Genomic DNA, 21,960 nt, shown 5'->3' on the forward strand with positions numbered 1-21,960 from the left:
TAATGAGCTGAACTAAATCATTTCTCATCCAGCAAAACAATTACATTTCAATGGCAGAGCTAAATTATTCTTTTACATCCAAGCAAACCTCACTCAAAAAAAAAAGTTGTACAGAAGTAAGAAAGCAGAATTTGGCCTATTTAATCTATACTGAATCTTTGTGACTATGCACAAATAGGAAAGAAACCAGCTCAGCTTTCAGGTTCCAGGTGGAAGTCAGAGAAAATGTTTTACTTGTAAACTGAACAAATGTGACCTAGATTTATTTAAACAAATAGACATGTAATGCAGACATGCCATATTTAGAGACTTTCCAGAAATATGAATACTTAAATGGGTAGTTTCTTGCTGACTAGAATAAGACTGAATAGGATGTCCCTGTCCCATGACCATGAGCACACTGATTTTATATTTTCTTTATCCACCCAAGTTCCATAAGTAAAGACTAACTTTTTTAGTTAATTTTTTTTGTGCTCCATTTAATCATTCAAGATCCACTAATCAACCAGACCTATTTTGTGTGTATTGATTTTTTTGAAAACTTATGCTTGGAAAAAAGAAGATGGGACAAAAATATCATCTGCAAATATTTTATATTTAGTTTAATACAGGTAAAGATAACATACAGAAATAAAATCCTTAAGTGATCATGACAGTAAGTTTTACTACTACTATTAAAGAGGAGCACATCCTGGACCCTGTATTTGCATGAAAGAATCACTATGGATAACTTGTTTTCCTCACTGTAGAGCTATTTTTGAATAGTAGATAGAACTGTATTATTTATGAGAAAACATTTGCTACTTGGCTTTTTAATGCCCACTTGGGATGTTTTTGATTCATTAATGAACAGAGTGTGGCTATGCTCTTTGGAATGGAAGTTAGATGGACTTTAAGGCTTCTCATAGGATTGATTTGCCTCCCATTTCTGTCATTTAAAATGTACTATGATGCCAATTTAATATGGAATTGTAAAGTTGGAGATTTTTTTTTAATTTGGCACTTTTTATATCTAGATGAAATACATCATTTATGAAGCTTAATATCTCTTGTAACCTAACAGGTTTTTGTACAATATATGGAAAGCTATTTCAATGTTTATTTCTAAAAAAATCTCAAAGATGACTTGGAAAATTGTTCACTGTACAAATAAAAGCACTTGTACACAAATGAGTATATTCAGTATCTTTACAACATGAAAACTTATTGGCAATAGGTCTAAATGTGCACAAATAAACTGTTTACTTATATTTCAGTCTTGAACAGCAGGATATGCAAACAAATATTTAGTTTGTTACAGATCTGTGATTTTACTTCCATTAGTTACTATAATGCAAACACAATCAACAGGGATCCAAAAAGGTTGAATACATTTCAGTATCAAAAATATTCAGCAAAATCATTCTTAAATTGTTACGTTTAGTATACTTGTGACACTATGGCATAGGTGTAAAAAGCACAGAATTACAACACTGCTCGTTGGCAAAATGTATACACGCGCACACACAACAGAACTACAAGATACAAGACTAAAAGTGTCTTGTTTGGCATGAGAAAAATATTTCCATAAATTCCTAACCACACAGCAATCTCAATGCATCACAGTAAGTCTCCACTTCAAGCATGACATGAGCATAACTTCCAATTTAACCCCTGCTAGGTTTGTTGTTGAAGGATTCAGAACCTAGAATGAATGGCTGTTGATTACAAAGCTTGGGACTGAACAAAACATTTAAACAAGTTTGATGAGATGTAGAGTTGACCATGGTTGTGACTCACTCATATTTCTGTTAGAAGCACTGCTGAAATATCCTAGCAAAATAAGGACCTGTTTGAGCAATCCCTTAAGCCACACACTTCTGTTCACTGGGTTATTTTCTTAAGGGAATTTTGAGATCTCAAAATTGAACATGTTTACCAACTTGAAGGTCTACTGGGAATCAATTTTTTACAGAATAGGTGAGGGCTTGAAAGCTTTCAAACTGAAAGGAAAACGAACTCTATGAAGACTCACAATATTCCCTTAAAGAAGAAAACATGCAGAAAGCACACAAAATATTAATTAGCAGAAAGGGTCTCCAGTTGTGCTTAATAAGCATTGTCCGATCCATAAATAAATCCTTAGAAGAACAAGTTGTAACTGTCTGCCTCTGAAAATCTATTGCAACAAGTCTAGATAATTTTACCTAACAACTTGTTTTAAGTTATGTTTCTGGTGGAATATATTGAACTAGTGTCTCCAAGCAACTAGAATTCCTCCGAGTATGCCATCTGAAGCAACATACTACCACTCTGATGGTCACATGAGATATCTATATTAGATTAAAAGCCAGGATGTCTGATATTTGACTGATATATGCAATCTGAATACATATAAAAATGGTCTATGCTTGTGACCGTTAAAAGCAAAAAGTTTGTTTACTCTTCATTACGCTTGAGTGCATAACAATAGTACACTTGTCTAGAATTATGCATGTACATATAAAGAGTATGCTTCTGAAAAATAACTAAATGAAAAAAATTCTTTATTGCTCTCAACTGTGCACTAAAATCAAAACATTTATTCAAAGTGGATGTCTTAATAGGCAGAAACATGGGGGAAAGTCTGCTACAGCTTCAATTCACAGCAGGTTCAGTTAATTTCTTCTGAGCACAAGACTTCATAGGTCAGAGTCTATACCCTTCAGCAGCCTAGCACTCAGATTGCCATGGTGCACTGCAAAAACTAGAAGGTGGGGGGAAAAAAATCAAGTACTGAATTAGTTACCAACACCACATCTGAAAATGAAAACTCAGCTATTGGAATACTACAAGTTATCTGGGCATCTAAAGAGTTCAGGAATTGTCTGTCTTGGTTTTGCCAGATTTCTTTTAGGGGGTGGGGAGGTGAGGGAGGAAAGAACACTGAATGCCTAGAAGAAAGCGTGGAAATACAATTTGGGATTTGGATGAACAAACGCTTAGAAGTGTTCACAGAATTACAAAAAAAAGGGTAAAGTGTACACAGGTTTGTTTTGTTTTTAATCTTCAGCATTAAAGACTTTCAAATTGCTAAGTTTATACTATTAATAATGTGTATAACACTATATAATGCCACGTATGTTTATGATGCCAAGTCCTTGCCATATAGGTAAATAGATGACTTACAACCTAAGGGTCTGATCCTGCAAACACTTCCTACTGGGTAATAGTCCCATTGAAGTCAATGGACATACTCGCAGTAGTAACTACTATCCATAGCCCATGAAGAGACAGCACAAAACACACTAAGCCCTCAAATCTGTAAAGATTTATGCATGTGCTTATCTTTAAACATTTGAGTAGTCCCACTGTGTTCATCCTGTGCTTAAATCTTTGCAGGATCAAGGCCTTAGAGCAGTGGTTCCCAACCTGTGGCCCGGGGACCAAAAGTGGCCCACTGCTCCCCTCCCGCTGGCTCCAGAAGGGAGCTGCTGCCTAAGGACCAAGTCCGAGGGCGTTGCCACGGGGCTACAAGACCAGTGCAGGCCCCTTGCTGCACCCAAGGGGATGGGAAATCAGCACTCCCCTCCCCTGGCTCCAGCAGAACACAGCAAAGCGCTCTGCCTGGGTCTCTAGGGTACCTGCTGGAGCCAGAGGGAGGGGAGCATTTATCTCACGTCCCCCTGCCTGCAGAAGGGAATCACTGCTTACGTACCCAGGCAGAGCACTCTGGACTACAGGATGTCTGAGGCTCCCTGCTGCAGCCAGGGGGACGAGAGATCAGCAAGGAGGTAGTCTGGCTGCAGTGAGGAGTGGGGGGCTGCTTGCAGAGCAGCTAGGACCCACCATGCTTGAGGAGAGGGGTAAGATTGTAAAAATCAGTGACTTTGCTGCCAGGCCACGTGCTTCAGTGTGTAGTGACAATCACTCATCTGCACTAGTGCTTTGTCTATGGGGGTGTGTCATACTGTGACTAATTCGTAGGTGTAAAATAGTGAATAAAAATGAGCACAATAGCATCAAAATGTTGACTTTAAATATGTAATGATTTGTAGTCCTTAATGGTGTATACTTAAATACATTTTTATGAGCTGAGAGAGTGGTGGCCCTTCAGGATTGTAATACTGATATTTGTGGCCCTTGAGCCAAAAAGACTGGGAACCACTGCCTTAGAGTATGAAGTAGCCATTACAGGTTGGATGCTTTACAAAAGGAATGTTTTAGTCATTCTTTGGTTGCATTCATGTTAATTTACCCCTACCTCCACCTCCAAGAGTTTATTACAAAAGAAACATTTCTGATGAGACTAAAAGCATAATGAAAGATAAGATTTTAAAGTCAAGTTTAAACATGCAGCCCTAGTCAGTCATTTGCAATAAAATCCTTTTCATATAGTTCTGACAATTTTGAGTATTTTATCTAGAGATACTTACATCATCATATACAAAATTCACATATCCCTGTTGCATGTTGTCTCGTCTCCTGAAGAAATCTTAGAAAAGAAATAAAATAAATAAACTGGAGCTTTGCAAAAGGAAAGTATTTACTAATGCAGACATTAAATGTAAATTTGGTTGGCATCATTACTTTGTCAAATATTTCTCTTGGTTTTTTCAAGACAAATTTGTCGCTTTTGAACCAGTTAAACATTTCACATTTCTTTCTTTCCTTCTAAATTCTATCTAAAAATTACAGTAGGAAAGCAAAGTTACTTTCTAGATTTCCTGAATATTGAACAACTATCACTCAAAATACTGAAGACAACCATGTTCAAAATAAACTTCAAAAGTGCAATCTTAGATTTTTAAGAGATTTAAGAACATGAAGTATGATCCTTATTCTGCAATTACAATTTTTAGTTGAGGAAAAAGTCAAACATAGCACTAATAAACCCTGGACTGCATTTCTATTTCAAAAAATACAAAACCCCCATACCTGTCAATGCCCGTAACTTCACACAGCAAGCCACATAGTCATCAAAAAAGATTTTGCCGTTCTTGCTATAACGTTTTACAATAGCAATTAGCGTTTGAGGGCTTAACCTGTAACCTAGAAGACAAAAAAATAGGAAGTTATAGCCTTGTAAATTTGTCAGTTTTGCAATCGTTTGCTGGATAATCTTTAGTAAACCTGACTACTGAGTAACAGTTACTATGCATCCTGTATTGCAGTCAATACTCTTTAGAGAGCACAGTGAAGATGTGTTCATATACAGCAGTGAAAGGATTCAAATTTTCCTGACATTAGAAGAACAGTTCCATTTTAGATTGTGTTTCCATCCTGAAATTCATCTGAAAGGTTGACTTCAGACATTATCAGGAACACTCATGACATTTAATCTTTCATTTAAGACAAAGATTAAGTAAATAAACATGCTAGACAGAGATATTAGTTCTGTGCAATCAGGCCAGCCTTAACTATTTTGCATGATCTTAGCACAAGTAGCCAGAGGGCGGCTTGTGGACATTTCTAACAAGGCCCAGCAGTAGCAGGATGTTTAGCATCCACTGCTTGCTTGTGAGTTCTCCTCCCAATTGGTTCATTTGTAACATACTCAGCATGATTACTACTAGAGTGGCTTAACTGAACTCAGAGCTTCCGCCAGTGAGAAAGTGAAGCATGCCCAGACAGCATGACTTTTCACTCTACAAAGAGCAGTTTCTGTATTTTAATCCCGCTTGACAGCTTAAAGAGAGAGAGAGAGAGAGAGAGAGAGAGAGAGAGAGAGAGAGAGAGAGAGAGAGAGAACACACACAAAGGCAAATGAGGAAAAGATGAAAGGATTACAAAACCAGCCTGCCAGAAACATCATGAACATGAAATGCTGTCTCTCGAAAAATAGATTCCAGTGCCTGAAAGTTGCAGGAGCAATACAGGATCCTCCAGACCCCCTTTCATAACTTCAGAAAACAGACTCAGAGGAAGAAGAGAGGGAATAGAATCTTATTTAGGTATTTAATGTTTTCCAAATTGCATACACTTTAAAAGCAGTACTTTTCAAGCAAGAGGCCAGACATCTCACCCAAGACTCACAGTCTCTAATAAATTCAGTTTCTCTTGGCATTTACTTTTCCCCTTCTTCCTGGCCTCCTGTCATTCATAATCAACTGTGGGTATGTCTATATTGCAATCTAAGCTGTGACAGACCAGTGCTAGCATTGCTAAGAACAGCAACATAGGCTTTGCAGGCTTTAGTACGAGTTAGGTACCTACTTGCATTGCTGAAGCTCATGCCCCTACATCTATGCTGCTATTTTTGGCAATACTGGCATGGGTATGCCTACCTGAGCTGCAATCATGCCATGTGGTGGTCAATGCCTACCTAACATGACTTAAGAGAGTAACTAGGAAGCTACTAACTTCCACCCTCTACCTCTACTAAAGAATTAACTTAGCAGCAGCAGCTAACAGTGGTGGCCCAGAGACTTAAGGGCAGATTGTGCATGGGTTATTACATGCACAAAGTAACTATTGCTCCACACCACAAGAGCCCTTTGATCCACAAGAGCACCAGCCTCCCCCACTCAGAGGAAATGAACAAGCTGTCTACACACCAGGGTTCCAAAAATGCAGTTTAACAGAAAGCCTGTTTATGCCAGTGCAGTATCTGCGCTGATTCCTGATTTACTATTGTCGGCTAGCAGCAGCTATGATAAAATTTATATAACTTTTTTAAAATGGGGTATTTTAGATGAAGAGCAGCTTTTAGTCACTATACTTCATTTAATGACCTGCCATCAAATGGGAAGCACACAGGCTTGTGTGCACCTGCCCTGTAAGATGATCTAGATTCATCACAGCTTGTGTGTGTATATTTATATTTGCTGAAATGCTGTTTCCTCCTAGGAGGCATTTTGCGTCACTGGACAGACACATGCCCATGACTCCTCCAGGCGAAATATTCTGAAATTCTTCCTTTTCCTCCTGTCCCCAAAATGAATGCATTAGCTCTGTGTATGCTGATACCAAGAAGTGCTGCATCTAAAAACTTGATGTGAAAATGGACACTGTGTTCAGTCCTGAATGTGACATTTGTTTTAAGAGGGATTTCCTGCCTATCTTCAAGGATGTGTGTCAAGATGACCCATCCTTTCATCTAAAGATAAGCTTTAAAAAGATGCTGCATACAGCTATCAACACTATTTCTGGGCTAACCAGAGAGGAAGGAATACTTAGTTTCTGGAACTCCTCACTATCAACTAAGCATGGTACCCATACAAAACTGCTGGCAAGCCCCGTATTTTGAACCCACAGGCAGCAACACAATCCACTGCAACCTTCATATTCTACATGCTGCATCTTTGTAATTAAGGTGGTAATTATACATTGCATTAATAGAACAAACAGGAAGTTGCAGAAGTTTTTCAAATGCTCTTACCCATAGCTGCAATGACTTGACTCAATTCATGAAGTTCTACAGTTCCACTTCGGTCTTGATCAATCATCATGAAATTTTGCTTCCAAGCATTAAGAGCTGCCCAGAGTTCTTTGAATTCATTAAATCCCATTTTTCCTGTATAATCTCTCTGATGTAGTTTTGTTAACAAAAATAACTTAATACATGAAAACCGAGTAACTTAGGACAAACCAAATTATTAAATTACATATACTTCAAGTGACATGAGACAGTTGGACATCTAACTACCATGACAACTAACACAATCAATTTCCAAGCAACATTAAAAATGAATGGAGCCCAAAGATAGTGTTCTAAAACACATTAGTTTAAAATGTTTTAAAATTCTAGTTTCTTCTCATGATCACTGATTGGTTTAAATTGAGATTAGTTTACAGTAGAGTCTAGATTTGCTCAAGGATACATCCATCATGGAGATCATAATTCTGCAGGTTTCCAAACTGAAAGCTGAAAAATACAGTCAAAGATTGAATCAAAACTAGATCAAATTTACTGTTGTAATTTCAAGTAACTAGTGCAGTTTAAATGACAATAGTCGGACACATGAGTATTTCCTTTGCAAGAGATTTTGAAAGCTTACTAGGAAAAGCAAAATCAAGTAGGGGATGGCTAACAGGACAGAGATATTTGCAGATATTTGCTTCTATATTACTAGTCCTTTAGGTCAGGGGCTAGATGTTGACAAAATGCAAGACATTAAATTGCTTTTTTAGCATCTACTGAGACAGGATCTGATGATTCAACTCCTGTTCTTAATTAAGAGTTTTCTCTATTGCAACTGGTATTAATTCAGTATCAGCAGGGATAATAAGGATTAAACAGGCCAGTAGAAATCAAGTTACCATCTCAACTCAGTCTCTCAGGGTGAAGGCACATTTGGCAGGCCAGTGGAGGAAAGCTTGTTCTGCTACTAGGCTACACGTGTCAAATACACAGTAATTTTAAGAGCAGTAAGATTTGGTATTAAAAGCATAACCTATAAAGCAAAGATGGTTTAATTTGATTCCAGGAGTTTTAATAAATTCTTACAACAAAGACAGACACCACCTCGCCTTCTGAATAACAGTTTTGGTATGTGTTGCACTTGAGACCCTATCTGATCTCTTACCATATGCTATCGCATTCAAAGGTATTATAAAGCATGGTCCAGGTCTTGGGAGGGGATGAACACCCACCAATGCCCAGGCCCTATGATTGCAACTGTTTTCATATTCTGTTGTGTAAGAGGGAAAATGTTAGGAAAAAAGTCAAAATAAAGTGCACTGGAAACCACTGTGCAGATCAACTAGCACAAATGCTGAGCTTCAGGATTGGCATTAGCAAGGAAGTGCCATTTCTTTAAGTTGTATGAAAAGGACACATGCCAACACCAAGTGGAAATCTGTGATAAGGAAGGAAATGAAAGAGGGACAATGGGAGAAAGGGAATGCTTCTTTAAGAACAGAAATTTCAAAATATCATCCACAGATTAAAAAAGTGTACAGTAGAAACATTCAAAGTCTTACGAGAATAGGTCCCACTGATTCCAGATTGTGTTAAGCATCTCTGTAGTTCCTCTGCATCCACTTCACCATCCTGTAGAACAGAGTGCATAGGTTTGTGGTCAGGGACTTACCAATACAAATTCATGCAAAAATGAAGTGTCAGTGAATAATCTAACTGAAGACAAATAAATTAGTACATTATAACTATGTAAAGATATTTATTATTTAAAGCAATATTACAGAATGGTGCCTCACCTAAATTAAGAATCTGCAACACTAAATTTACATAATAGAAGTCCTTGCTTCATCAATTAAATTGAATTATTCTATATTAGCAACAAATAGCTATTTAAAATATATTTAAAATGAGCTTTCAGCAGTAGTGAAGTTAGTAACATCTTCTGATAATCAGTACAGACTTTTCATATGAAGTTACAGACAATTTTATTAAATAATGGGTTAAGATGTTTTCTGTACTTATTTCCATTATGTTCATGATTATAATGAGAGCCTTCTAGAGCATCAGAGCTTCCATTTTGAAACAAATAATTAAAAGGTCCTTTTCTTTTTCCCCACCACATCTCCCACAATATTTCAGGGGTCTCTGTAGTTTTGATGCTGTTCCTTTGGTTGATGCACACAATAAAACTGACATTCTGACCATTTTCTGGTGAAAAAACCTGTGATGCTATTAAGAGCAGGGATGTTATTCCCAGTGCCCTAGCTAAATCCCAATTTGGGCAGTTGTATTCTAACTATCTAAATCCTTCCATAGTTCAGTTGGATACATATTCCTCACTAACTGTTCTAAGCTATAGTATAGTGTTGCTTTGCCGTTTGGAACATCTGGCAGATGTTTCTCTCTTTTTAGAAGAATACGAACTCTTCAAACTGAAAAGGAAAAAAATAAGAGCTGCCAGGTTCCACACCGAAGGCGGTGGTAGCTGCACTTCAGTAATGGGTCAAGTGATTCCAGAATCTATAGTCGATTGTGCTGCAAAGTACTTTAGAATCCTTCAGATTGAAAGGCAATAAAGAAGGATATAAAACTGACTGGTGGCTGATTGTTTATCATGCATGACATGTGACTATGATAGAGGTGCTTTTTCTGTCAGCCAAGTATCACTTTGTCTGTTCCTTCGTGTTCCTGTTCTGTTCCTAGTATCTTGTTCTATAAGCAACTCCACAGAGCACCTCAAGAAGGATATTAAAATAACCCCAAACGCTTGCTTATTTCATTGCCTGCACTGAGTATAGCTGAAGTAGAACGATGCAGATAAGAGCAACACAAAAAGGTGAATCTGAAAGCAAAACATCCAGTATAGACATTTGTAGATCGGCCCTCTGAACACCCAAGACCAAAAGGTAAGACAAAGCTCTCAAAACTTCCACATTTGATCCTCTGAAAAGGAGTCTCTAAAAACCAAGATCTCAAGAAGCAAGTGAGTGTAACAGAGTATAACATCTTCCTTGCATTTAAAAAAAAACAAACAAAAAAAAACCACACACACACACAAACACACCCCATGACAAAGGACTTTAAACAGGATTCTCTAGACTTCACTGAGAGCTTTGCAGAAATGTCCAATCAGCTGGGCCTCCACTCTGTCTTTGAACTGGAAACTTATGGCAGCAATCTACATTTTATGGCTGGTTAATAGGAAAAATGGCTGACACACTGAGCAGATTTTATATCAGGTGGAATGACATCTCCACAACATGACAAGCAGCACTTTTCACTGTACTTAGATATACATTCTAAGTAGCTTTTAGAAGAACCATGTTACAGTTCTAGGATATTATGATTGGCCAACATAAACAGTTAAATAAGGAAATTCAGCATGCAAGTCAAATTATTTTACTGCTACTGTATCTTACACTACAATGCTAAACTTTGGTTTTTATAAAACAAATAAAATTAAACATGAGCTGTAAAATAGGAAGAACCAATTTTTGGTGAGCTTGTCCCATGAATAGGTAGACATTAAATCTGAGAGAAAATATTGTAAGACCAATTTTTTCTTGTTTCTTGCCCTGCCATTCTTAATACTGCCTTAAGGGTAAAGCCATGAGGATAGCAAATTCAGAGAAACTCTCCAGACGCAAAGCAAAATTAGCCCATCCTTGTAAGATTCATTTTGCTCCTGCTTACATCACTGGATTTCAGGCAGAAGCAGAGGTGTCATTCTCAGCTTGAAGGAAATGGGAAAAGAAAGATATTCTACTTGCAACTCTCCATGGAGGACTGAATTTCACCCATCACTGTGTTACAGCAGGGGCTAGTAACACTGTGCAGACAGTATACATAATCACGTGCTCTTCATCAATCCCCATCTGCCTGACTGAGGAGCAACATTGGCAGGCTCTAAAATAAAAGTAATCAGCTCTACTGAGCTGTGAGAGTCTCCACAGTATGGAGCCTTTATCCTCAAATGGGAAAAAGGACATTTTTCAATGGGTAAGCTCACACAAAAAAAGAGGGGTGAAGAAAAAGAAGGGAACTGAACAGTTTAAATTTTAGTGAGGTGAATATTATATTTCTGAATCTCATTTACTAGTCATATTAACAGCACAATGAAAGTCAGAAATACAATTTTCCCCTTTTGCCCTCCCCCCAAAAAGCAATTAAATCCCCATGTTTCTGTGAATTTCTACCTGCTCAGTTCTTTGAGAGTCAAGGCCAGCGCTTCCATCACCCCACTGGTCTTGCTACATGGTAGATGACAGATTGTGGTTATGTGCCTCGTACTTCAGGAGTGAATGTGTATTCCCCCTACAAAAAACTAAGTTTACTATAGTATTATACTTGAGAATTTTTTTTTTTAAAAGGAAAAACCCTGAAAGACGCTAAAAGTCAGCAAGTGCTCAGTTAAGATTCCAAAAGGAGCTCACAAAAACTATAACTCTGCCCCTTACCCACACGTTTCACAATAATGGCTTTTGTTACATTGTTACACAAATACACATGCATGCATGGAAGAGAGACCAATATATTTCAAGGTTTGTCATGTCGCAAAGCATACTGCACTTGGAACAGAATGTGGAAAAGAGTGCACAATAGAAGACATCTTTGTTAATTGTAATCTACTTTTACTTACAGATGTAAAATTCCTGTAGATAGATTTGGAATAGAATTGATTTTTGACAGCAAAGACAATGCAGGTTTGCACACAGAAGCTACAAAGTTTCTCTCACTATTCCTTGGTAGACAGTGAATAAACCAAGCTATTTCTGAGTTATCAGAGGCAGACAGCATATAATAGAAACATGCTAAATCTGTTGAGTTCCATAGCTCAAAACCAGCTCATTCAGTAGTCATGAAATCTGAGGCCCCACACCGTTAGGCTGATACTAACTAGGTAACACTTCAGCTTAAATGCATTTGAGAAAATTAAAATGTGAAAACAAGGCAAATGGAATGACTCCTGCAAACTTAGCTAGGAATTATTCATGATTTCATAATAAAGTGTGCTATCAAAAGGCAAGCAGGTAGCTTTTGTATGTAGCTCAATCAGGTTTCAACTATGCTTATTTATGGAATACACTCATCCATCAACCTCTCTATTTTGGAGTTAGTCCCTAAACAAAGTGAACAATGTGAAACTATGTCTTTCCCCAAGTGTGATCTTCGTATCCTCTGAGGCATGCATGATGCAGGCTTGATTGTTATGCATATAAACCAAAGTCTTGATTTAATCTAGCTTTGAATTCACTCTTTCTAACATGCTGGAGAACACTATATTAAAGGATGTATATCCTTGGATAATACCACCGAAGAGTTTGGCTGACAAAACAAGAAGTGATCTGTAGCAGAAATTATTTATGGAGACAGATTCCTGAAAGGCAGAAAAATCTCTTACACTAAAAGTTTGAAACAATACGAACTCTGGACAAAGATTTCCTTTACTCTGACACACAAACATGAAATTGAACTAGGCAAAGGGAAACGCACAATTTTGGGAATAGAGATGAGTTTTAACTCTGAATTGTTCTCAGCTGCATCAATAACTGAATTGGCAGCTGGAAAACATACACAATATCCACCCTAAAATTAAGCAATAGCCTTTTCTCCCCCAGTCTTTAGGTTGTGTGCATTTATTTTGTACATTAGGTACTCATATTCCAGTGATACTGTGTAAGAGCCTACACTGAAGAGGGACATATTCAGTCCCTCTCTTCCTATTTCTCCACTTTCAGAGAAGACAAAAGCACATTGGCATATCAATTTTTTTTTTAACTTTTTGCTTTCTTCCCTCCACCACCACCACAATTACTCACTGAGTAGTCAGATGCAGATGCTTTTCCTAATCTGCTTATGCCTTATCATAGTCTCCCATTTTTTGGGCTTCTGCCTTGGATCATGTTTCAGCTGTATGTCTCGTGCTTCTGGAACAGCAGTGTGAAACTGATAGAATCCGAACTCGTATCACTGCTGCAGACACACTATGGGTCCAATTCTGCTCTCACAGAAGTAAATGACAAAACTATCATCTCTCCATAATGGCTATTATAAAGTCACAAGTTATATACTAGGCCCTAGTCCTGCACCTGGATCTGTGTGGGTATGGAACCCTATTCCTGAACAAAACCCCTAATAATTCCAGGAGAGTGGATTGGAACAGGTCTTTTTGGGCAATACCCAGAGTGGTTTAAAAGGGGGGAAAAATGGGTAATATATAAAATTTGAATTTAAAATTTAGATACTTTTAAAAAATAAATATATTTAAAATTAAATTTGAATTTATGACAATCTACATTAAGGCCTGAATGTACTATAAACTATCAATCATTTACATTAAATTAAAAATATTATCCAGTCCATCTTTGTTACTGAAGTTTTAAAGACAGTCAAACCACTGAACTAGTGGAAGTCACTAACTTAGCAACTGGAACCAGAGTTTGCTGAAGTGCTAAATCAGCTTTTGACTCCAGTATTCTCCACAGAGAACATTTTCTTAATTTCAGTTTATTCAACTGGTTCCTGTTCAATGACCAGTTCATTCAAAGTTAAGAAACTAATTGGGAGCTGAAAAAACACTCAAGCTTATTTTCCTCTTCCAAACTAGGAATAAAAACTAGGTGTGAGGACAAGCTCTACTAGTTCTAAAATCTTGAAGGACCAGAACCAATCACTTCAGTTTACTAAGGATAATACTTCCTAGTAGTATATACAAAGTGTGTTTTGATAACCTTTTCCCTTTATGTATCCAGCACATTTAAGGTTTAGTTTTGCTGAATTAATCAAACAAATTAAATGCTGTTCTTGGACATTTTAATTGAATTCCAATTTCCATCCAAATACAGCTGAATAAAATACATCATTCATCATTCCCCCCCCCTTTTTTTTTTTTAAACATAAAAGTGTGAAAATATGAATGCATGTTAAGTTATATAATTGCTTAAATGTATAGATACAGTGTATCCTCCTGGTCAGCAAAAAAGAGTATCAGATTTAGCATAAAGGGTCTATTTAGTTGCAAATCAATATGTTTTAATAGTTAGCAACCAATGAGAATCAAAACTTTTCTATAGGAAGATAACCATAAAAAGCACACATGCAAAATAAGATTACAACTGATTATTTAAATCATTTCCTGCTTGCTGATTTAAATCAATCCATCCTGGTACTACTGGATCACATCAGTCTTAGTATTGATCCAATGACCAGACAGAAAGTGAATTTTAGTTTACTGCTCCTAGCAGCACCAATTTATGTTGCATGACTTCACGAGCCACACAGCTCAGATAGGTTGCAAGTCAGAGGAAAACGTGTCTCCTTCCGGCCTGTAATCAATGAGATTGAGTATTTTTTCAAGAGAAGTCATGAGCATCACAGTTGAGGCCATTTAACTATGAAGCATTAATATGGCTTTTGCTAATACCTTTTGGATAAGTTTTATCCTCCTAGAAAATGTCATGTCTCAAGCACTTCTGAGAAGGAACAGAACTGATGGAGAACAAGTATTGCTCATGGATCACATGCAGCTGTCCAGCAGTTTTAATACAATTTGGATCCTGTATTCAGGATTGCATTAAAAATGTCTATGCTGCTCTATGCACTGCAGCTATTTTATTTACAGTGTATCCATCTACTTCTGCTTCCACAGATTAGTAGGGACAAAGGCAGACTATGACTCATCACGAAACAGAAAAAGTGGTGTTCTGCACCAAAGAGAAATAAAGGAGAAAAGCTGGTTAGGCAAGCAGAGTCAAGGCAGCACAAAGCATCTTAAAGCAAAAGTCAATAGACAAGTTGAGGTTCACAGCCTCAATCTGTAATGACTGCATGACTTAAAATGCCCGAAGAAGAACAAAATGTAGCCCCTATAATCTAGAAGAGAATATTACTCACCTGCAACTGGAGATCTTCAAATATATTGCCTCTGGAGATCCACGCTCTCAGGAATGTGCATGTTGGCAGCACAAATCCCAAACCATCTAGAGAACAGTAACCTGTGGGGCCATGTACATGCCCTCAGTGAATCCTTGTCAGCCTTCCCCTCCCACACACTTTTTTCCCAGATCACACTATAGAAACTTACTGGTTCTTATTCCTTACATCATGTGATCATATGCTGCATTGTTGCTGCCACTTCCATCACAGAAACATAATGCAGATTGGGACAGGATATCTATTTTAATCCCCACCCACACAGTAGCTGTGTATACATTATTCTCAGTGTTTAATACCTTTATTTGGGAGTTATAGTACAAAGCCATGCAATAGCATGCTGCCACAATAAGTCAGTTAAAAAAACAAAACAAAATGTGGATTTATATCTGTCCACCCCCATCCCCATCTTATTAAAAGAAACTATGCAATCTTTTGCCAATAAATGATACTGTTTGGATAGTGACTGTGGGACTTAAATATCAGATTTAGGACCGCAAGTTAAAAGAAACACTTGAAGACAATTCAGGCAGCAGCCATTTTAGAGACGCAAGTCCCTTGGGATGCTACTTTGAGAAGCCATGTTCTTGTATTGTCTTTCTTTTTCTACTTTGTTCTGTATGAAAGCACTAAAATTAATTTAATGAGAATCCTGGTCTGGTTTCACCTGAATAGGATTTCAGTGTTTACCTTTCCTACCTGCACACAAAACTATGGCACTGAGTGGCACAATACTATAAAAGTGACCTGGAGAAAGACAGATAGAGGGAGACCATCACCTTCACTTCAGGAGGCAGTGAAAACATGAATATGAAATACTTATAAAAGTTTAGGCAGACAGCCTTTTTTAATAAGAGTAAGAAGTCTACCAAGTCTACAAAAGTTAAACAAGCTCTTTATTATTAGTAGTAGTAGCAGTTGTAGTAGTAGTAGTATTTTGGGGAATGAGGGACACACAAAGTAATTGGCTCTTCCTTTAGGCAATCAATGGTATTTTTGAAGATATCTATATTTCAAGCATTTAAAACTGTAAAGTTTGTTCTTCAGATTAAGAAAGGATTAATAAAGGATGAAAACGTGTTTACAGCTCACCACTGACATTAAGCTTTATGCTACTACTCACGAACAACATCACTGTCATTAATTGATAGAGGACATCAAACTCGAATGCTATTTTAATTATCATTGTTAGACACAATCCATTTTTACTTGGTGAGACACAATTCTTGCTACGAGACCTTTAATAATACTGTACTGAGCAAGCTGTTTTTCTTTCACAGAAAAAGATTACTTTGTTAGGTCAATTCACAAGACATACTTAATTACATTGCATATTTTACCATACCTGTCCAGCAATAGCAGTGAAGTAAGTCCACATGGGGTCAGCAGCTGCAGAATAAGTACCAGAATATGCAGAATATCCAGAGTATCCTCCATGAGGCATATTTGGTACTGCTCCTGGCATTGGCTGTCCCATTGTCATTTGCATTCCAGGCATCTGACCACTGTAACCTCCATACTTTTGTGAAAAAGAGAAATATTTCAGTCTCTTTACCACCTCAATCTACAGTAACAGACTTCCATTTACAAAGTCAGCTTACTCATGATGTACTTTTATTAAAATACCCACTGCATAGCCTAATTTAAATAATCATATCACCTCAAATTCATCAGTCATACAGTCAAACACTAGCACATTATCTGCTTTTAAAAAAAAGTTACACAACTAATACTTTACTACATGATTGCGAATGGACAAATTGCACTACCAAATAAATGTTATGTAAGAGAAGTTAAATGATTTTCCAAAGAGAAATGGGAGTTGTTAGTGGTTCTCTTTTAAATGAGGTATAAAACAGAGAATTTGGCCACTTCATGGACACTAGTGATCCCAGGGCACTTTTTGCAGAAGTTAGTAACTTGGGTATCCTAACCTAATTCCAGTTTGGATAATTAAATTCTAACCATCTAATCCTCCCTGCCGTTTCCATTATATTCTTCACTCCCATGCTAAATTGTTTAGTTATTTAAATCAGTCATACAGACTGTTTCAGTAGTCTTGACAGGTTGAGCAAGGAAACTGTATTGTGATGTTGAAATGGGTGGGGCTTTATTTGACTACTAAAATCATGCTTGGAAGTGATTTTTATTTTTATATAGCAGAGAGCCTTACCCTCTAATAAACAGTTATTTTTATTACTACCATAAGGACTATCTTAAAAATTTGAGCAGGTTTTGTTCTGACACGGAGTTATTAAAGAGTGGGAGGAAAAATATAATAAACATGCTAATGGCTTTTTGCTCATCAATAAGAACAAATGAAATAATTTTCTAAAATAATTCAGCACCAGATCAGACTCAAATGCCAGTGCCAAGGCAACTAGTGGGTGAAAGAGAGGATACCGAACTGGAAGCTGAACCATAGCCCTTCTGAAAAGCAAATGAAACCAACTCTGCACATTGAAGCTTCAATAGAAAGCTCTGGCATAAAAAGAGACTGTGCAGAGGCAGTTGTCAATATTGGATACTTCTTTTAAAAGCAGCTTAGAATGGCCTCAAAGAATTCATCCTCTGTATAATATTTCAAAAGTGGTATAATATCCAAAGAAAGCAGTGAGGGTACCAAAGTCTTCAGAACCCCAAGAAGTAGCCCCCATAGCTATGGTGCTATCTATTCCAGTTTTAAAAATGAATACTTTCCAACACAGCTTCAAGGAAGCAGAAAAGATCTGAGGGCCAAATGCTCCAGTGGAAGCTAGAACCCATGGAGTTACTTTTAACTAAATAAAACTGAAAGAAGACAGCTGAGCTCCTAAGTATGCCGGAGCTAATCTAGGCAGCTGAACTTTGTTTTATGGTTAGGGAGTTACTGAAGGACAGTCTCAGAGAAAAAACACGGAAGTCTCCATATATCAGAGGTCCCCCAAATGTGGGGTGCATCCCCATAGGGGGACAAGGCAGGTCCTGGGCCAGCCCCCACGGGGGAGGGGAGGCAGAGGAAGCCACTCGGCCCAACTCTGCCCCATCTCCCCTCCAGCATCCAGCCCCACCTCCTGACTGTAGCCCCAGACCCTGTTCCTGGCCAGGTTCGTGGCCACACCTCGCTCTTGGAAGTGGCCTGCCCCCGGGCCTGGGTCCCATTCCTGGCCCCAGCCCCATGGCTGCAGATCCAACCCCCATCCTAGTTCCAGCGCAGCTCATGTTCCCTGGCCTAGTTCCCTGGCTCATGGCCCCTGACCGCAGCTTTGGCCCTGCTCCCAATTGCAGCTCCTGGGGAGGCATGGACCAGGTAAGGGGGAAGGAGGGGGGCGCGGGACCACAGCCATAGACAGACTGTCTTCAGAACTGGTAAGTATCTGGGGTATGCATCCTGATTGACAAAGCTCTCTATTGATTTTGCTTAATTTGATTGGCTGAGAACATTTTAGTAGGTCAGGGCACTGAGTTTATTTTTCTTCTGTTGTGCCACAACTACAAACACAAGAGCAGTGTCTCTTACCTAGAACAAGAAATTTTATTATTGAGGACCAGATGATAGTTAGCTACAAGTGATCTGTGCTGCTATGAAGTGAGTGGTGCTTGCAGCTGTACATGCTATGCATGGTGCACACTGTTGGCAGTGACAAGGAGGAGCAGGACTAGCTGCCCCACTATCTACTCATGTTTAATTCCAGGAGTAGAACTAGCTGCTCCACTGACTACTCAGTTTTAATTCCAATGACCCTCTGTTGTGACATAGGGGCAAAAGGGCCAAAATTAAGTGATCAGTGCTGCAACCCCCATGAATCATGTCTTAATCAATGTTGGCCCCACTCCCACATCACAACAGAGGGGACACAGAACAAAACCTGAGTGGGAGTGGGCCTGGCTCCTGCAACAGGCCTACTATTCCCAGGGGCCTGTCTTAACTTGCCACACTTCCAGCAGCTCCATGTCCCCTCTCAAGAATGGGGAGTGACACTGTGCCAGGCTGGAAGGTAGGGGCAGAGCATGGTGTAGTCTCAGCAGGCAAGGCACTGGGGTCAGCAGCTGCAGTGGGGATGGGGTGACAGGGATTTATAGCACATCCCCTGGGAAAAGTCATTGAACACACCCCAAACTCACACAAGTGGCTTCATATTTGCACAAGGCTATTTTATAAGTCGCTGGGCCTGCTGATGCAACATCACCACTCCCAGGAGGAGCTGTTTGTGAGGGCGGCTCAGTCTCCATGATTATTCCATGCAACCACCAGACAGGACTGTGGGCGAGAGCGCTCTGTGGAGCTGGCCGCAGGGCCACAAGAGGGGGAAGGCCCAACTGCTTCCTCCGATAAACTGGCCTGTATGTAAAGCAGTGTCTCAGGCGCCTCCCAGCCCCAGCCTTCTCCCACAGCTGCTCATTTCAACTGGCTCTGCCTCGACACAGGAGGCCGGCTTGTTTTTAAAGCCCTACATTGGCAGGGTTCACACCAAGAGGCGCGAGCGGCTTCCCAGCCCTGTCGAGCCGCGACTTCATTCCCGCGACCCCCAACTTCCCGCCTGCTCCGCGGCACGACGGGGCGCCGCTCTCGTTGCTTCCCGTGCCACTGCCAAGGGCCTCGCATCCGCAGGAGGCCTAGCGCCGCGCACAGGCCCGAGTGCTCGGGCCTCCGCGCGGCGCCTGCTCAATAGCGGGGACGACACGAGCGGGTGACGGGAAAGCAGAGCCCGCCCGCAGGCTACCCCCAGCCCCGCTGGAGGCCGCCTGTCACGCCCGGCGGGGCGGGGCCTGGCCTGGCCTGGCCTGGCCGTAACGGCTCGCTCGAGCTGTCGCTCCCTCCCACGGCTGCGCCCCACCCTGGCTCCCAGCCGCACGGGACCGGGGAGCGGCTAGTCCCCAGCCGGGCCTGGATGGCGGGAAGGGCCCGGCCTAGCTCAGGCTCGGTCCTTTGTCCCGTGCGCACGCGGCCCCAGGCTCCCTCCACGCAGGCCCCCGGCGCCAGGGCCTCCCTCCGCCCTCTCCCTGCGGAGCCCACAAGTGGCGACGGCGAGGCTTGGTCCGGGCGGCCGCCGCCGCCAACACTCACCGCTCCGAACCCCGGGTAGGCCATGGCGGAGACACGGGCCGAGCCGCTGCCGTCACAGTTCAGTTCACAACCCGGCCGGGAACCGCCTGCTGCCGCCGAGTCACCGTCACCGACTCCACCCCGCCCGACCGCGGAAGCTCGGAGGAGCCAGGGTCTCCTGCCATTGGCTGCCGGGCTCCCCGCCCCCTCCGCGGACAGGCCTCCGTGAGGGGGGCGGGGCGGGACACAATTCCCCACCCCTTGTTTGTGCAGCGCCGGAGGGGGGGAGGAAGAGGAAGCGGGTGAGAGGAAGGGCGGTGTTAGGGAGTGGGGCGGTGACGGGGGCGGAGGGCAGTTGGAGCGGGGTGGTGGTGGGGAGCGGGGCGGTGACGTAGAGGGGGCAGTTGGAGAGGGGTGGTGGTAGGAGTGTGGCTGGGGGGGGGGGAGGAGAGGACTCAGTAAGGCGGGGCGGGGCGATGTATGTGGTAGAGAGTGGGGATGTGTAAGGGGGGAGGGCAGGCTGATTTCCAAATAGTTTCTTGGCCTTCTCTGTTATTGAATTAAGTCACACTCATGCCCGGCCGGAGCAGAATGCAGCTTGCAGCTTTGGCTGCTGAAGGCTGAGCCACTGCTCTAATGTCAGAACCAACAGAGGGCCAGGGGATGTGAAAAGTCCGATGAGTGGCAAATAGTGGCAGTGGTTTTGACACTGGTGTTTAAACAAGGGCAGGGTGATTTGTTACCCACTTATGCACCAGTGCAGTTTGAAACATGGGCGTATAACATCCTCAATTTCAAAATCAAAGGGCGGTCTGGAAACGTTTTCCCTCTTATTGTTTCAAGTAACTTTTTAAAATATCATTACAGAAGCTATCAGAGAAAACAAAATATTTTTATTTTTTTCAGTTTAATTTTGTCATGTGACAGCACTTTGTACTTAGAAGCCCCTGCTGTATATGTTGGCCTTTCAACTAGTAATAGGGGAGAGGAAAAATATTTTTTTAAAACATGGAAATGTTTCTAAAACCATTAAAACTGGCTGGGGGATTCAGGGACTTGTTTAGCAACTGGGAGTATTTAACTTCCTTTTTTTTAACTGACTGGAATTCAAGTGTCTAATGTTTGTAAAAACTTTGAACCTGTATAAGTATACCTGTATTATAGAAGTCATAAATACTCTGGGCCTGATTCTCCATTGTTCTACATATTGCATAGTCATTTGCATCTGTGCAAAATATGCATACAGACTGGTCTACACACACAAGTTATGCTAATGTAATTCCTTACTCTTGCACACTTCCCAGCCTGTGCAAAATGACACCCTTAATTGTCTTGCAAATCCTCACCACAATTGCCCCCCACTGTGGATTTCCCTACACGCAACTGAGGCCCCATTGACCTGTAGCAATCAGGTGGCAGGCTTCCATATTGCAATTGACACTCACTTCTCATCTCTGAGGAAGCAAGCCTCACTTTAGTGTTATGATAACTAACGTATGTGTCAGGACAAGTTTGCCACATCACTCAGAAATGTGGCCTTTCAGCTCCTGACATTTTATAGCCACTTCTGATCCCAGGTCTCTATAATGATTCAGTCCCACCATTCAGTGCTTATTGGCTGTGCCCAGAGACATTAGTGTACTACTGAGTGCAACTGCTCTGGGAAAAGATCAAAGGCAAA

The 21,960-nt window shown here is 40.5% G+C and overlaps 1 protein-coding gene across 1 annotated transcript; it reads right to left on the reverse strand.

Moving 5' to 3' along the window:
• Nucleotides 1-576: 576 nt before the first annotated feature.
• On the reverse strand, nt 577-20,488 carry GCA (grancalcin). Its single transcript, XM_067549353.1, has 8 exons — nt 20,301-20,488; nt 16,599-16,772; nt 8,884-8,953; nt 7,782-7,825; nt 7,340-7,487; nt 4,897-5,010; nt 4,395-4,453; nt 577-2,725 (listed from the first exon to the last, which is right to left on the reverse strand). Exons 1-8 carry the CDS (start codon nt 20,322-20,324, stop codon nt 2,699-2,701), a joined length of 660 nt encoding a protein of 219 aa, XP_067405454.1. The 5' UTR covers nt 20,325-20,488; the 3' UTR covers nt 577-2,698.
• Between the last annotated feature and the right edge of the window lie 1,472 nt (nt 20,489-21,960).

This window comes from Emydura macquarii, unplaced genomic scaffold (genome assembly GCF_026122565.2).
Source record: "Emydura macquarii macquarii isolate MOO-44397 ecotype Brisbane River unplaced genomic scaffold, CSIRO-AGI_Emac_v2 contig_1253, whole genome shotgun sequence".
Lineage (NCBI taxonomy): Eukaryota > Metazoa > Chordata > Testudines > Chelidae > Emydura > Emydura macquarii.

Coding starts and splice junctions, on each gene's coding strand:
- GCA (XM_067549353.1), bottom strand. CDS start 20,324: ATGGCCTACCCGGGGTTCGGAGCG. Junction 16,773..20,300: donor CCTACCCGGGGTTCGGAGCG/GTGAGTGTTGGC, acceptor TTTTCACAAAAG/TATGGAGGTTACAGTGGTCA. Junction 5,011..7,339: donor TCAAGTCATTGCAGCTATGG/GTAAGAGCATTT, acceptor TTTGTCTTCTAG/GTTACAGGTTAAGCCCTCAA.